This window comes from Mus caroli, unplaced genomic scaffold, assembly GCF_978045245.1.
Source record: "Mus caroli unplaced genomic scaffold, Mus_caroli_1 scaffold_11, whole genome shotgun sequence".
NCBI lineage: Eukaryota > Metazoa > Chordata > Mammalia > Rodentia > Muridae > Mus > Mus caroli.
The window spans coordinates 82,144,753-82,161,726 of record NW_028227266.1 but is presented as its reverse complement, the minus strand read 5'-3'; the positions used below and the strand labels follow the sequence as shown (position 1 = coordinate 82,161,726).

At 42.5% G+C, this 16,974-nt stretch overlaps 1 protein-coding gene across 3 annotated transcripts in view; it reads left to right on the top strand.

Moving 5' to 3' along the window:
- Lca5 (lebercilin LCA5) overlaps positions 1-8,564 on the top strand; it is a 57,575-nt gene extending 49,011 nt beyond the window's left edge. For all 3 annotated transcript variants that reach the window (XM_085827782.1, XM_029481114.2, XM_085827783.1), the window contains exons 4-8: positions 159-296; positions 1,210-1,303; positions 2,175-2,317; positions 3,285-3,414; positions 5,902-8,564. In XM_085827782.1, coding sequence (XP_085683908.1) covers positions 159-296; positions 1,210-1,303; positions 2,175-2,317; positions 3,285-3,414; positions 5,902-6,800 — 1,404 coding nt within the window. In that variant the 3' untranslated portion in view covers positions 6,801-8,564. The remainder of the gene's footprint in view (positions 1-158; positions 297-1,209; positions 1,304-2,174; positions 2,318-3,284; positions 3,415-5,901) is intronic.
- The last annotated feature ends 8,410 nt before the right edge of the window (positions 8,565-16,974 follow it).

The window sequence follows — 16,974 nt, the reverse complement described above, 5'->3', positions numbered from 1 at the left end:
GAAGGATCACTAATCTAGGCATCTTCCTACTGTTCGTGAGCCCGTTTCCTGGTTTGTGTTATGCTCCTGAACACTAAGCTTAGCCTGGTTTAAAGTCTGGTCAGCGTTACCAGAATGTGGTCTGACCCTGCTGAGTCAGCTTTGCTGTTGTTACACAGGAGCTATCTAAGAACTTGGAGCTGAGCACGAACAGTTTCCAGCGGCAGCTCCTCGCTGAAAGGAAAAGAGCATTCGAGGCTTACGATGAAAATAAAGTTCTTCAAAAGGAGCTGCAGCGGCTCCATCACAAGCTCAAGGTAAGCACGCTCTTTTCGACGGCATGATTTCTTACGCCATCTAAACCACACGAAAACCTAGTACTTAAAATAACGGTCACCCTTCATATTTGCTACTGTATAATCTACCAAATGCTATTACCTGTCACTTAGAAGCAAAGCTTTGTTAATATAATTGCTATAGCGAAGTAAAATACTGTATATGCCAACAGGAGCAATGTAAGTGAAATGAATAGCAGAGTTCCAGAAGAGGATCATGGGAAGGAGCATGCACAGCACACTCTTGAATGATCTAGCATTCTTCTGCACGTGACCAGGGCAGGGCTTGCTTTTAAAGTTCCCTTTGTTTAGAGGCGACACAGTTCACATTAGTTAATTGTGTTAAACACGATTGCATTTTACAGAGGTCATTGATGGACTGAAATTTTGCTCAGAATTCTGCAGAACTATGCATTATCTTATATAGTTTTCTCTTGGAGCACCAAGTTCTCAGAAAAAGGCATCATTCCCATATTGTGAAGGAGCTCTTGGGTTGAAAAGTCTGATCCAACTTTTAAGTCATTAGTAACTCAAAATCCATGCGTGAGAGAGGCTCTGCCCTTGTCTCTGTGGCTGAGCCTGGATGACAGCTAGGCATTAGTCACTCTGTGGGTGAGGAAGTAGAACTTGTGGTATTTGCATCCTCTTCCTTCTCCCCCTCTCCCTCTTTTCCCCTTGCCTCCTTCCTCCTTCCCCAACCCCCGCCCCTGCTACCCCCTCCTTTTGCACCTTCAGTTCCTCCTCCCAGGAGATCTTTCTTTCTCCAGTTAGATAGTTTCAGTGGAGGACTGACCTAGAGGTATTTCAGTCTGATGGAGAAGACACCCGTCAACACAATGATGATATTTAATTTCAAACTGCTCACCTTCCTTCCCTGTATTGGGTTTGTTTTCAGGAAAAGGAGAAAGAATTGGATATAAAAAACATCTACGCTAATCGCCTGCCCAAATCCTCTCCAAAGAAAGAGAAAGAAATTGCAAGGAAACATGGTATGGGAGGATTATTGCTGCAGCGGAAGCTGTGACTAACTAATGGCTTCTAAAGGGAAGGGGGAAGGGAAGGAGCGACCTTGGAATATGTTTGATCTTTTGTTATGGATCAGATTTTCTTGGAATCACATTGCTTTCAACTTTTGTTTTTGTTAAAGAGGGGACCAGGACTGGGGAGATGGCTTGGGGGGTTAAGAGTGCCTGCTGCTCTTGCAGAGCACTCTTGTATGGTGCCTCACAGTGACCTGAAACTCCAGCTTCAGGGGGTCTGACACCCTCTTCTGGGCTCTTTGAGCACCCAGACAGACCTGGCACACAAAAACATAGACAACCTGTATACCTAAATTAAAAAAAGAAGTAGAATTTTTAATTCTAATTAAAAAATTAGTGTAAAATTAAAAAGATAGAGTTTATGCAGTCTTTGAAAAACTTGAATATGCCAGTGCCCAGCTTTTATGTTATCCTTAAATAAGCTGAGTTTTAGTAAAAGGTTAAAAACCTTCTTATTTATGAAGCACCTACCTCTCACAGTTGCACTCTCTACTGTGACCATTTCACTCCCCCTTTCTACTTCCTAGTGTATTTTGGAACAAATCCCAAATAGCATTCACGTCACTTCGCTTCATAGTTTGTATTATTGTGCACGTTTTCTTTTTTTAAACAAAAGTATAATTCTCCTGTAAATTACAGAATTTTTAAAGTATCAACTTTGCGAAAGATTATTAGCATCTGTGTATGTATAATTGCCCTCAAATCACATAATTGGCAGCCAATCCTTCACGAACAAAATGTGTGCTTCCGTTGGGATGATTGTTGCCGATTGAATATATAGCCACAGTATTAGAAAGCTTGTCTATGGTTTTCTTGGTAGTATCCTGCCAGAGTGACTTTACAGACCAGTGTACAAAAGGAGTACAGACCGCTGAAGACTTTGAGCTGGAGGACTTTCCTTTCACAGCCCAGACAGTTCTCTGCTATGAAAACAGATGGGATGAACCGGAATATCTCTCTTCGGTGAGTTTAGCACAATGACTGGACTCAAACTCCAGGAAAGCTGTTTGCACCAATGTGGTCGGAAGTTCCTGACAGACGTCCCACCTCTTGCTGGTCCTGTGTCCTCTGGGGAGCTGTGCTAGGCACCTTCTTGTTTCTGTGACCAAGCATCTCATAAGATACAGCCCACGGAAGGAGGGGGTTCATTCTGGCTTTTGACTCGAGGGAATGTCTTCCATTATGGTGGGGGACATGAGACATCTAGTCAGGAAGCAGAGAGGAGTGTGGCCACTCAGTCAGCCTCCTCTTTTTCTCTTTTGTCCCCAGCCATTAGGGTAGGTCCCTACACATTCTGCATGGGCCTTCCTCCTCAGTTAAGTTCCTCAGGGATACACTCAGATGTGCATCTCCTAGACAACTGATTCTAAGCTGACAGTGAAGGTTAACCATGATGGGGGGGGGGGTAGTGAGTCAGTTTATAACATTATTTGAGTTAAATAGTACAGAATTAATTATTAATTTGAGATTTTAGACAAAATGTAGATGTAAAAGATTTATTCAGTATGGCTGCTAGTCACCTGTGTTCTACAATTCACTATCAGTCATCGTAGTTGGCTACCATAGCTGGTTAATAGCCATTTCTAGTTAGCTGGATAGACATATTTAGTTGTAAAAGTAGACAAACCCAAGCTACCTTTACAGCTTACCTCTTGACAGTCTCATGTAGATTTTGGGGTTTATTTTTATTATATTGATTGGTTCTAATATATCTTTGCTTTCTCTTTAAAATTTTAGCTAAACTAAAAGATAATCGTTTCTTTTTTAAGACTCGTTCTAAACATGGAACTTGTGATTCATTAATGTATTAAGTGAAGATTTGATTTGATTTGTAACTTGGTGATCATGCTTCATGGATGAGCCACTGAGTTTAAAGTCTGTTCCCCCCTCCTCTCCATGTGAATTTGCGTTTTCGGATGCAAAACAACAGTACCTGGAGTACCAGGATCGCAACGAACATGGATCAGAGATGCTAAGTTCAGTGTTGGGACAAGAAGGAAAGTATGGTGAAGATGAGGACCCGTGCTCTGCAAAGCCGGAGGCCAGGAAACCTGAGAGCGGTGAGAGTTTGTGGGGACAGAGGGTGGGCCGTCCCTGTGGGGTGGCTGCAGGGAACAGGAAGAGGCTGAGGCCAGGCCGCAGTGGCTGAGGGAGAAAAACAGGGAGTCCGAACAGCTGAACAGAACTAGGAAAGAAAGTAAACGAAGACTACAAGTTGCTACTGGGGCTTGGGAATTATGAATCACTTAACTCCAGTGAGTTTAGATGAACTCTCCCGCGTGGTGACTAAAACTTGAGAAAGAACCAAGAGCACCCTGTGTTGCATTGGCCTTGAACTGAGTTGTGGGCTAGCTGAAACACGGAAGTCAGTGCTCTGCAGGGCCCTGAGTAGTGTTCTCGGCATTTTTGTTTGTTTTTAATTTGCAGATCTTTACTAGAATTGCGTCTAAGTTTGGAGAGGCAGTTCACATAGTTTAGATGATGGAAACGAAGTTCATTTCTGTCTGGATCAAGGATGCTTAGAGATGTGGGCGCCAGGGGTCCCAGACTAACTTCCATATCCCAGTTAATTCCATGGAAGTTGCATATAGAGAAATCTTTTGAGTTTGTTTTGAGCTGAAATACATGGAACAGAAATTTATGATCCAATTGTTGCCTGAAGTTGTTAATATGCAAATTGGATGGGAAGTGTTATTTGTATCACTGTGGGCCAGAGGCTGAGCAAGATGCTTTGATGGGTTCATCCACAGAATGGAAAATCATTACAGGCCGTTCATTTTAGGGAACAACAACAACCACAAAAAGGGATAAAATGACCGAAGACTGTGGCCTGATCCCTTAGGCTCTCCCTCACCCCCTATTCTTTTTGTTTGTTTGTTTTGTTTTCTTGTTTTTTGTTTTTGTTTTTTTATTAGGTATTTTCTTCATTTACATTTCTAATGCTATCCTGAAAGTTCCCTAAACCCTTCCCCCTACCCACCCAACCCCACTTCTTGGCCCTGGTGTTCCTCTGTACTGAGGCATATAAAGTTTGCAAGACCAAGGGGCCTCTCTTCCCAATGATGGCCGACTAGGCCATCTTCTGCTACATATGCAGCTAGAGACATGAGCTCTGGGGGTACTGGTTAGTTCATATTGTTCCACTATAGGGTTGCAGACCCCTTCAGCTCCTTGGGTACTTTCTCTAGCTCCATAATCAGCCTCCAAATGCAGATACCATTGCATACCCCTTATTCTTTATAGGGTGATCTGATATCAGAATGAATGTATGCTGTGTGCTTAAAATTATGATATTTTAATTGTTTCATAAGAAAATGACTTCAAAATTATAGAAAACTGCCAAGAATGGCCATAAACAACGACAACCAAACAAATAACAACAACAACAACAACACAAACCCCTTTGAACCTTTACAAATGAATTATGCACCTCATAGAGAGTCCCTTAAGAATATGGCTTGTGTTTGTTCCAAGCACAGACATTCTCTTATTGTCTCTGTCACAGTTCCCTCATTTAGGAGCTCTCTGACACATTTACCTTAGCTCTTGTCTAGATTGTGATCTTGTTGGTAAACATGAGATTGCTCCTGGAAGCATTTTCTTCCCTCAGAACTTGATTATAAATTGTGTTTAATTCTCTAGGGGTTTTTGTTGTTGTTGTTGTTGTTGTTATTATTGTTGGTTTTTTGAGACAGGGTTTCTCTGTGTAGCCCTGGCTGTCCTGGAACTCACTTTGTAGACCAGGCTGGCCTCGAACTCAGAAATCCGCCTGCCTCTGCCTCCCAAGTGCTGGGATTAAAGGCATGCACCACCATCGCCCGGCTCTCTAGGGTTTTTTACTCTGGAGTATTTCTTGCTTATGTTTTTTAGTCTGTGAAATATATATGTGTACATACACACACACACACACACACACTTGTTGACACACACACTTGTTGTTGCTGGTGGTGGTTTTTTCAGGACAGGGTTTCTCTGTGTAGCCTGTAACTCACTCTGTAGACCAGGCTGGCCTTGAACTCTGAGACCCACCAACCTCTGCTTCCTGAGTGCTGGGATCAAAGGCATATGCCACCACCTCTTGGACTGAAAATAATATTTTTGATGAGTAACACACCTCTTTAAAAAAATAAATGCTCTTCATTTGAGATTTAACTGAGATTTTTGTCTGATTTGAATCGATGCACTTGCTATTTGAGTTGTATATAAGGGTTGCCTTCTCAGGACAGCCAAGAATTTACATGTAAGCTCATTCATTGTTCTGTGTGTCTTGTCACACATCATGAATTGGACAGTACTCCATAGAGAACCTTCCTACTGCTACATTGAAGACCAAAGTGTGCCATGGGATCCTTAAGTGCAATTTGTATTAATTATTTTCTAATCCAGAATGTCAAGCATAGAAACAAAATATTACAATGTCCATTACACCTTGCTTAGAATGTCAAATGTAGATTGAAAGACATTTTTCAGAAGATGGTAGCTGACTTTTTGTATTTAAAAATACTTATTGCTTTAAAATTCCTTTTTTAAAATTTCATTTTATACAGAATGGGCAAGAGAAGAACTTGATAAGGTGAAAGGCAAGTCAGCTTTGCTAGGGAGAGCAGAGAAGCTGGCATTGGAAGCTGGGAGATTCCCAACGGAAAATTATCAAGCTCAGTCTGTCGATAAATTCGAAGATGAGGCAGAAAGACTAAAGACAGAAATGCTCCTTGCCAAACTGAACGAAATCAACAAAGAACTCCAAGATCCTCAGAACCTTGGGCGGCCCCCTTTGCCATTGCTGCCCAACTTCGAATCCAAGCTGCACTCTCCAGACAGAAGTGCCAGACCTTATTCGTTCCCCGAGTCCTTAGACCGATCGTTTAATGGACAACACTTGCCGGACTTGAGTTTTTTAACTCCCAGGGAAGAAGGCGCGAGTCCAGGACCGATCCGAAGTCCAGGACAGATCCGAAGTCCAGGACCGATCCGAAGTCCAGCCCCTCTAGATGAGTTTTCATTTGGTAGCTATGTGCCTTCATTTGGAAAAACATTAGGGAAGTCAAATCCACCTAGCCAAAAAAGTAGCCTTTTAGATTTCCAAAGCAACAGTTCTGAAAGCCCGAGTAAAGACAGTCTTGATTTAATGTCGAGGAAAGAGAAAAAGGCAACCCTGATGGAGCAGCTGTTTGGCCCCAGCGCCAGCAACACCAGTGTCTCCTCCAAGAGCACCGACCCACACTTTCCTGCTGCCAGCAGAGGTGACATGGACCCTCTTCATTTCCTCTCTGGGGACAGAAACAGCAGAGTCCGGGAGCCTGGTGATGAAGAGGAAGACCTTTTCCTCAGGGAAGGAAGAAGTTTTAATCCAAATAGACACCGGTTGAAGCACCCAAGCAATAAGCCAACAGTCACGGCCGTTGACTCTGTTGACGAGGACATTGAAGAGGTTACCCTCAGATGATTGACTGGAGCACACAGAGTATATATATTTTTTCAATTGTAAATATTAAAGTATTTTAATACAGTATTTATTATAAACATTTAAACTTTCAATGGTAAAGTAGCCTTAGTAGGGAGTAATTTTTAGTGGCTAAATATGGCACAATTAAACATAGTGCCGTACCATAAAGCCATGTTGCTAAGAATGCTTTTTTTGTTTTGAAATGAACCCAAAGGAGAGTTGTTGCGTACGATTTTTCTATTTTACAGCTAGGTCTCATGGAACTAGCACATTGGAAGTTTTACTTCACAGGAATCTTCCTCGTTTCTTTCCCCTCTATTTTTCATCCAACATCAGTGAGCCGAAGTATTGTTTTTCTACTAATGGCTAAGTGGAAATTGAGGGTCTCCAGTAGGATTAGAGACCTCAGGTGGCAGACAGCAGTGGGACTTAGGAGCTGTGTCCTTGTCTGAGGTGACAGAACCAAGCCACTCTTGAATGGTGATGGCAATAAAGTTGGGACTTCCTTTCTTGTGGGAATATCCCTGGGCACTGAAGTATACACTGGACGGTTACTGCTGAGGAGTAATCAGTACTCCTCAGTTGCAGGCCTGCAGCCACTCACTGCTGCTCTGCTGGCCACTCGCGTGGATCACAGCAGAGCACAGGAGACACGGTTGCCTTCATGGCATCCCTCCCCGTGGCTGTAGGAGGCTCGAGCGCTCTGTCCTTCCTCTCCTCTTCTGTACACTCAGTATTCTGGTGACCAGGTGGAAGATTCTCTACCAAATACAGGCAGTAGAAGAAATACCAGGCCAACCCAGAATAATTTTCAACTCAATTATGTTTCCAGAGTGATCTGTTTGGAAATTTTAATACATATTTTTAAGATTTGAACTTGTGCTCCAACTCAGGAGACAGCAGTGTGATACTCTTGGGTTTACAGGACAGATGCTGATGTAGCCTCACAAAGAAGTTTTTCGAATTGGGGTTCCTGCCTGGCTGAGGAGATGCAATAGTTTCCTGTTGAAAGGCACAGGTCTCCTTTCACTCAGTTCAGGACAGTGCAGGGGCATTTACTGACTTGGTCTGGTCTGTTGGAGCCGTACTCAATCAGCTGAGGAGAAACACTGTATGTTACGTGGGTGACTGGAGCAGTGTATCCATTTGTTCAGAGTGTGCATCTTACACAAGGCATACATACTGATTGGGGGAAAGAGTTGCCATGGTGACTGGGTTCTTCTGTTGGTACTTGATAAGACCCTCCCTGGTCGGTCCTGATTCACAGCTGTATTGCTGTCATCCTCCTGGATTGGGTTGTTGTCATATTTTTGGCAACAGACTCTTCTTAAAGTGCTAAATAATATTTAAAACTTTTCTCAAAAGAAGACTTTAGGTCTTCTGTGAATAAGCATTTACTATATTGCAAATCATTGTAATATATGTAAACATGTTATTTGTGATACAGTTCTTGATAAAGCATTATGTAATGTTAATTTTGTTCATGGCTGTAAGTTTTCTACCAAAGTATTCTAATTTTAAGGTTTTTAAATTGTTTTTTTTCCAGAAAAATTTTTATTCATTATTTTCATTATACTTATGCCTTTTTCTACTTAAAAGACTATTTAACCCAATGAAACAAAGAATTATCAAAATTAAATTAAGTTAAAAGCTTAAAGGCATTATGATGTTTAGGATTAAACTTTGATATTAAAATGTACAGAACTTAGAAAGCAAATCAGTTTTTTCTATGTCAAGTTAAACTTATTTGTACTCAGAACTCTTACTAATAAAAGGTTCAAACACACTGGGTTTCTTTATTTGAATGACACTTTATATTTGGGAGACAGGCCATGGAAGCAGGATCCGAGAGGTTAGTACTGAATTTTTCACCTTTATTTTGTTCAGGACTTTTAGTTGAAGCACATGAATTTGTATTAACTCAGGCTAGACAGTGTGGGCGTCTTATCAGGTAATTATAGTTCTAATTAATCTCTTCGACCTTAATAACTCCTGCACTGCCGCCTATTTCACGTGGTAATAGAGTGAATGTGCAGGCGGGGAGAATGAAGCTGAATGGGAACACAGGCCTGTTTCCTGACTGACCCTCGGTTTCCTCATCTTCATTTCCCATTCCAAGCTGGAGTCCCTGGCTGCTCAGGACACCTGAAGGAAAATGTGCCCTGAAGCAACAGCATGAGTGCTTTAGACACATAGAGATTTCCATAACTCGGCAAAGAGAACACCCATAAAGCCTTTTTTTACCCTTCTCACATTAAAGTCCATTTTAAAAAGGTCAATGGAAAGTGCTCTCCTCTTATTGAGGTGAATAGAGAGGGTGGAGACTCACCCTGTAGGCGCTGCCCTCACATGGCAAATTGTATCTGTGGGCTGTGGCTTCCTTAGTTCGTAACAGTCTTCTGTTGTCCTTATGATGGTTATAAGTAAGGGAAACGCACAAGGAGGCGAATGCTTCACCAAGTGCCCAGCACAGTAGAAGCACTTGATAAACAGCTGCTGTTATTATAGCTAGTTGAAATAAATAATTGAAAAAAATGGAGCAGACCCACGCATGTGTGTGCGCTTGCACGCGCACACACACACACACACACACACACACACACACCAAAACTGGTCGCACAAGACCATAAGCAGTTAAGCTAAGCCCCCAACCATAAGGTATCCATACTGAAGACATCCTGTCCTGGATCTGTACTAACTGTCCTTTGTTTAGCACTGTGAGCTCTTCTACAGAACAGCAGAAAAAGAACTTGGGAAGAGTTTCTCAAGACAGGTTTTGTGGCATGAGGCAGAGGGAAAGCCTCACAGTGATTAAAAGTCTGGACAATGCTGGGCCTTAGGTTGCGGGAGTTAATTCCCAACCCACTTCTGCTACAGTGGGCATGTCTGGAAGCCTGGGAACTTCTGCATTCTCCTTTCTCTCTCTGCAAAGCTCTGCTGTTGAGGCAGTTTACCTTGCGGGGCTTGTATACACCCGTTCAGTGAGTTAACACACCCAAAACCATGCTGAGAGCCACAGCCACTCAAATGTGGCTGCTTGGTGGTTGTTATGGAGAAGGAATTAAGAAAAGGGAAGAGCATAGTTTTCAAATGCCCGAGATGGCAGTTCCTGCTTTCGTGTCCTTTGGCTCATTTATTCCTCACGGGGCCTTTTCCTGAGTAGCTGATACTTTGTCAATCTTTGCTTTCTTTAGAATTGAGGTAAACACGTCACCCGTGTTACAGCGTATATATACCCAGATTTCATAGCTAGAATGTTGTACTCAGTACTCACAACATAAGAAATAAAACTAAACAAGCAAGCAAACAAAAACCAAAATCTATTACTTTTGCTTTGTCTTGTTTTCAGGTAATCTTTTGGTAAGAATAAGTTGATAGCTTCAAATCTACATGATTCCTTCAGCTGGCACTATCTCCCTAAAATGTCTACCAACTGGCAGAAGAGTCATTGCCCATGTTTTGCAGTGATATGCCCACTCTCTGTGCTGGTTGCCTTAATCAGGGAAGGATGGACTCTCTGCTCTTGCCCTGCTCAGGACAAGGTTAGGAATGGGGAAGGCACGGCTTCACTGATGAAGCATTTTGGACAGTTGGTGGCTGCTGGGAACAGTCAGCTTTCTCTAAGATTGCAGCCTCTGGTAGGTTCCCTTAGATCCTACCAGATCTAAGGTTGGCCCAACCCAATACCCATGAGTATGTGGGCTACACAAACTGGAGTTGGATTTTCTTAAGACACAAAGTTGGGAGGGGGTGGATCTGAGGGGAGTTGTGTATGGGAGAAACGGTGGGTGAATGTGGTAAAAAAAATATGTTATATTTGTTTCTTAAATTCTCAATAAAAAAAACTTTTTTGTTTAAAAAAATTAATAGTTTATTTCTAGCACATGTCTCTACATTTGTAAACATATTAAGTCAGTCCATAACACAAAATAAAAATTAGAAATGAGTCAAAACAGGATAAAAACACATTTGGATTTGAGGTCAGGAAATAGGTTAGACTTGACTGCTTACCAATTACAATTTTCATCAAATAATTGGTCTTCAAGTTCCGTATATGTGAAGTGGGGCATGCTTATGAGAATCAATTGAAGTGGTATATTTTTAGGAGAAGAAGAGAGTAGAAGGAAGCACATTGTAAGATGGGTAGTGTTGTTAGTTCTGTATTTAAGAGATGCACACATGGGCTGGAGAGATGACTAAAGGGATAAAGCAAAGTGACTGTCTGCCTGTTGCCTCTGCACAGGGGCTGGGGAGAAGGGACCCCTGGGGCATGCAAGCTAGCTAGACCAACCAAATCAAATGGATGGGCTTAGGTTTGGCAAAAGAATGATCAAGGAAGATACCTTATGTCAGCGTCTGGCTTACACAGACACACATACACACACACACACACACACACACACACGGACACACACACATGGACACACACACATGGACACACAGTATGCACAAATGGACTCACTGCATTCATACACAAAGCAATCTTTACCATCCAAACATCTTTTAAATAGCTGAGGCTGTCAGTATGAACATTTAAAAAGGTAGGCATGTCCTTAGCCATCTTCAGGTAAGATGGTTCTCATCTTTCTTGACTCGCACAGAGGCTGCAGCCCTCCAGAGAAGGCATTGGGCTTTTCCGTGAAGGAACAGCTGTGGCTGGGGGGGAAGCGAGTTTGCACGTAATTTTGCTTCTCTGATGTACTCACAGAGAAATCAGAAGGCAAGGGATTGCCTGTCTGCCTCAAGCAGTGTACAGTGATCCCTTCAGCTGGCACTATCTCCCTAAAATGTCTACAAACTGTCAGAAGGGTCATTTCCCATGTTATGCAGCGATATGTTCACTCTCTGTGCTGGACTCTGCTACAGAGAATGCCACCCAGGCAGCAGTGTGGGGGACCCCCTGAATTCCAGGGCTAAAGAGAGCTAGCTGCCTGTCCCCACTAACTGATCTGATTAAAATCTATGTCCTGTGCAGTAGAAATGTATTCTGGCTAGGTACATTTTTTTTCCATACAATCTATATAACAGGGCATTGTTATGTCTGATTTTAACAGGAGATCAAGAGTTCATACACAGCCAGTGTATGAAACTATATGCTTCTAATCTATGAGCTATGGGTAGTATTTGGGACAGGGGGAATCCTTCAAATAATGAGTCCAAACCCACATGCACTTAAAATAATTTCCAAAAGGATGTAAAATCAATAGACCCCCAAAAGCACCGACCAGGTAAATGTTGTGTCCAGGGCACTTGTACAATAAGGTCCATGACACTCAAGTCTAGTTTTCTGTAAATATCTAAGCATACCTCATCCTAGGCAGGCATAGTTTCTCTGGACCGGACACTGTTTTTTTCTCTTGAATATACTGAGCAACATTTAAATCGATCTGCTTTATGCTTCAGGCAGTAATTTTCATGCATCCTCAGAACTGCTGAAACATGTAGAAGCTGGGCAAAGATGCCTGTTGACAGCTACGTTCTAAGCCTCCTGTGCCGAGACAGCATCAGAGCGCATCCGTATTTGAATGAGCCCTCGAGGGCATCCTGATAGACACAGCTGGAGTCTGAGAACCACTTTTATAGGGAAAGCAGAGGGAAAGGAGGTGTCCTTTTATGTACAGGAATGGCTGCAGTGTTTTGCAAACTCAAATCCGGTGCACGGAGCTTGTAATGCCAGTGTACAGATGAGATATGGGGACACTGCACCTTACACTGTGTGTTCTCTAGAAAAAAACTATCTCAAAATTGTGTGTGTGTGTGTGTGTGTGTGTGTGTGTGTGCATGTGTGTGTGTGTGTGTGACGGCTATGCTCATGAGTGGAGATAAAGCTACATGAGTGTTTATATCCTTAGGGTGATGGTCCTGGCTTTCCTACTTTGACACATAGTCTCTTTGCTGAGGTTAGCTGGCCTGGCCACTCCTGGAGCTTCTCCTGTCTCTTAAAATAATTTAGGTTTTTTTCTTGAAAGTTTAGAAAATGGTGTGTGTGTGTGTGTGTGTGTGTGTGTGTGTGTGTGTGTGTGCATGTGTGTGTGTGCATATACACATCAGTGCTTGTGCATGTGTGTGTTCTTAGTGGTCCAACCAAAAACTTGTGAATACGACTTAAGAAACACTAAATTTTTTTTAAAGGTTTAGTCTGCATGCAGGAGATGGTTTATGTAAAAGTAAAATAGAACTAACTACTTGAACTCTTGTGCATCCTTGAGCACCTGGGAAGATTCCGTGTCATTTATGGTTGTGGTAGTTTGAAAGAAAATGGTCCTTATAAGCCCATAGGGAGTAGCAGTATTAGGAGGTATGGCCTTGTTGGAGGAAGTAGTCATGGGACAGGCTTTGAGGTCTCAGATGTTCAAGCCATGCCCAGTGTGTCTCATGTCCTTGCTGCCTGTGGATCCAGAAGTCGATATCTCCAGCATCGTGTCTACCTGCACACTGTCATAGTTCCCACCATGATGATAATGAATTAATGGACTAAACTTCTGGAACTGTAAGCCATCCCCAGTTAAATGTTTTAATTTGTAAGAGTTGATGTGGCCATGGTGTCTTCTTCACAATAGAAACTCTAACAAAATAGTCAATTTACATTGGGTTTTTATGAAGTAGGATTTTGTTTGCAATGCAAATCTCTACATGTCTTTCATTGGCTTTGTAGCTTACTACAAGTCAAACAAACAAACTATTTCATCTTAAACAGACCTGTTTTGTGAAGTTTGTTTATGTGGAATTTGTTATCAAAGCAAATATGGCCATGTTTTAAAAAATTACAATGGACATGAGGAAAAAATTACAATGAAGATGAGGTAGTGGTTATGATGGTAGAAATAACTACTCTTGGGGATTTCTGATGTGTCCCAAGTACTTTATTCAAGGCAGACTCCAGAAAATGTACACTGGGCTGGTCAGTGAAACTGTAACACTATTAGCTACAAAACTTGTAGCACAAGTTTTGAACATATTTCTAAAACTGTGATTACCCCAGTACAACTTTTGCCTGGGGACTAGCAGTCTCCTAAGTAATTAATGCATTGGTTCTGGTCCCTCCACTGGACTCGGAACTTTGTTCATTTTCTCTTACCCTTGAGCCTGCTCAGAAACATGCTCCAGTGGCCTCATTTACATATACCCTTCTCCCCTCTTTCTCCTCTTCCCCAGCCATTTCAGTTGTAGCTTAATTTCTGTTTCTGTTTCTAAGTATCCTTTTGATGAACTAGAAAGTTTGATGGAGTCCAGCGGCATAATTAAATCCACGGGCAGTGTCAGTTGGGTGTTCCTTAGCTTTCAGACATGTTGCTAGGATACTCTTAAGACACAATTCTCTTGATTAACTGCACAAGCTAGATTGCCCAAGTAGCATTTTTATCGTTCATAGAAATACAGGTCAGGTTGCATTTAAATTTATAGCAAGATGAGTGCTATCCAACTCCGAATGCTTTTAGCATCACAGAAATGTATTTAGGTATGCACAGGAAGAATGTGTACGGAATAATAATTTAGTGACTGAGAATTAGTCATCTATTTTAGGGAGAGCCAGTGTCCACGGATTTGAAGCTGAAAGAATTCTGAATTTAAATTACCAGTGAGAGACTCTATATCCATTGTGCGTGTGCTCTACAGAAATCCCACTGTGGTTATTATGATTGTTATTATTTACCGGTGTATTTGATTCCAAAATTTTATACAAATTGCAATCATGGTCCCTGGTTGATTTAGTAAAATAAAATCAAGATGCTTACAAAGAAAAATAGAAATCCATCTGCAGTAATTGACTCCATATGGAGAGTTGTTTTTGAGGTTCAGGACTGGCAAATAGCTTTATTTGGGTGGTGTTTTAACAATTATTTTATGGCTAATAAATATGAAGATGTCAGTAACTGTGTCTATTCCCCGTCTATGATGCACTTGTTAATTGTTTTTCTTTTTTTCATTTAGCAAGTGCTTTCATGGCTTCTATTGTCTATAACGCAAGTGTTAGAAACCATAAGAAGAATTTTAAATGTCGCTGTGACATCGATTTTCATTTTGCAACCATCAGTTCCATACTAATGCAGAAGATGGATTGCACAACTCAGGAATGGCAGATAAGACGTAATGAAAGAGTCAGTGGGAATCCACTACATAAATGAATAGTAGAGTTCTTTATGAGACAGCATTGACAGCTCTCGGTAATCAATTGGATGGAGGGGAGGGAGAGAGAAGCCTTCAGAAACACTGACGGGAGCAGCCATAAGGACTGTTAGAGGAGCAGATGTGAGAGGAAGTGCCAAGTAGTTTCATTTTAATTCACCTTTGGTTTTTGGTCCATTTTGTTATGTTTAATTCAAGATCTTTTTTTGTAGCTGGAGCTGGCCGTGGGCTCTTGACCCTCCTCCCCTGATGCTGTGTGTGCTGATATTATAGGCATGTTCCACTACAGCTGGCTGATAGCCTGTTCTTCAATGTATTGAGTTGTTGAACATGCATACAGACATGTACAGGCAGCACACAGAAGGCAGATCTGCAGCAGAGATGTTGATTTAGGGCTTTATTCTATGCATTTGGCATCTACAGTCAGGAATCTGCACAAGGTTATTTAGTGTGCATAACACATGAGTTGAAAAAGGGTTGTAATAAACTGAAATGGGTTTATTAGCTTGTACCTTTAAAATGGTTTCCTTAAAAATAATAATTCCTCAGGAGAGCAGGAGAGCTGGCCCTACGCCTCACCCACAGCAGTACTCGGGAAAGAGGCCCTGCACCTCACTTGGGCAGCACAATAGAGCTGGTGATGAGGGCATGAGCTGGCTGTCAGTGGGAGAGCATGTACAAGGTGGCTTCACAGCTTGTCTGCCCTGTGGTGTCATGGGTGAGGGAGAGATGCCCTCCTCACCCCACCCCTTGCCCCTCATCACCTATGGCAGGCAGAAGAGCTGACTCTATCCCTCACCAGTAGCACAGTAGAGCTGGCTCTACTGTCTTGGGTGCAGGTGAGCTGGCCCAAGGGCATGGGAGTGGGAGAGCTGGCTCTGTCTCTTGGCAGCTGCAGCATTGGGTGAGCTATCGGCTGGAGTGCTGGTGTCCTGGTGGTGTGGGTGTGGGAGTGCTGGTGGGCTGACCAGTTCACATGCCACCTAGACCCACATGTAGGGCTTTGAATGGACTCACCCCAACTTCTACCCCAAATATGAATTGCTGGAGTGTGTGAAGGGGCCGGTTCTACAGGTCCAAGGCTGCAGGAGCTCCATGACACAGGTGACAGCAGGATATCAAGATAAGTCTGAATGAGGATCCAATATTGATAGTGTAGCAAAAGCCAGAGACCTTGAACTAGACCAGTGATTCATTGCAGTAAATGTTTGAAAGCAAAGAAGTGTGGACAAAAGGGTATACTATAGGTCACAGGGACATACTACAGCTTCTACAACAAGATTTTTTTTTTTCCTTTGGGGGAGGTACAAGGGCAGAGGGCAGGGGAGGAGACAAGGAGATGGGTGGGATTGGGCTGCATGATATGAAATTCACAAAGAATGGATCAAAAGTGAAATAAAAAAGAATTCCTCATTTTTACTCAAAGCCTCAAAAATGATACCTCAATTCTACAGTTAATGAAGTCACGGGTCCCTCCTCTCTTCCTATTAATAGAAAAGGTGTTTGATTTTTGAAGATTTGTGGGGGAGGAAAAGCCATTCTTTTACTCTGAAAGGCTTGATCACTAATCATGTGCCTCTGTTAAATTTTCCAAGTGGTGTTGAAGACACTTGAAGCTGTTCCCTGTAGCCTCGGCAGACACCAGCCACTGGGAAACGGAGATGAGATGAAATAAGCCTCTCGTTCTACCGACCCATCGGAAGAGCTGCTCTGAGGGCTTCTGCCTGTCTGTTTCCTGGCTGTGTCTTGCTCCAATGATCCCCCTTTCCCCTGTCAGAGCACCACAGATCTCACTCTGCCACCCTCTTACAGGACTCTCTGGACCAGTGCCGTCTGTGGTTCAGAACATAGGATAACATGAAAAGACTTGCAGCACTTTCTTGTTCTCCACAGCCCCTAATCCCCACGTGCAACTAAACTCTTCCTGCTGACTTCCTAAGAATGCTTCTGTAACAGGTGCAAACGGAAGCACTATGGACTACTGTCCAGTCTAAGCTAGCTTGTTTTGTGTTGCTGTGATGTCTGTAAGCTTCTTGGTACCTTCTTC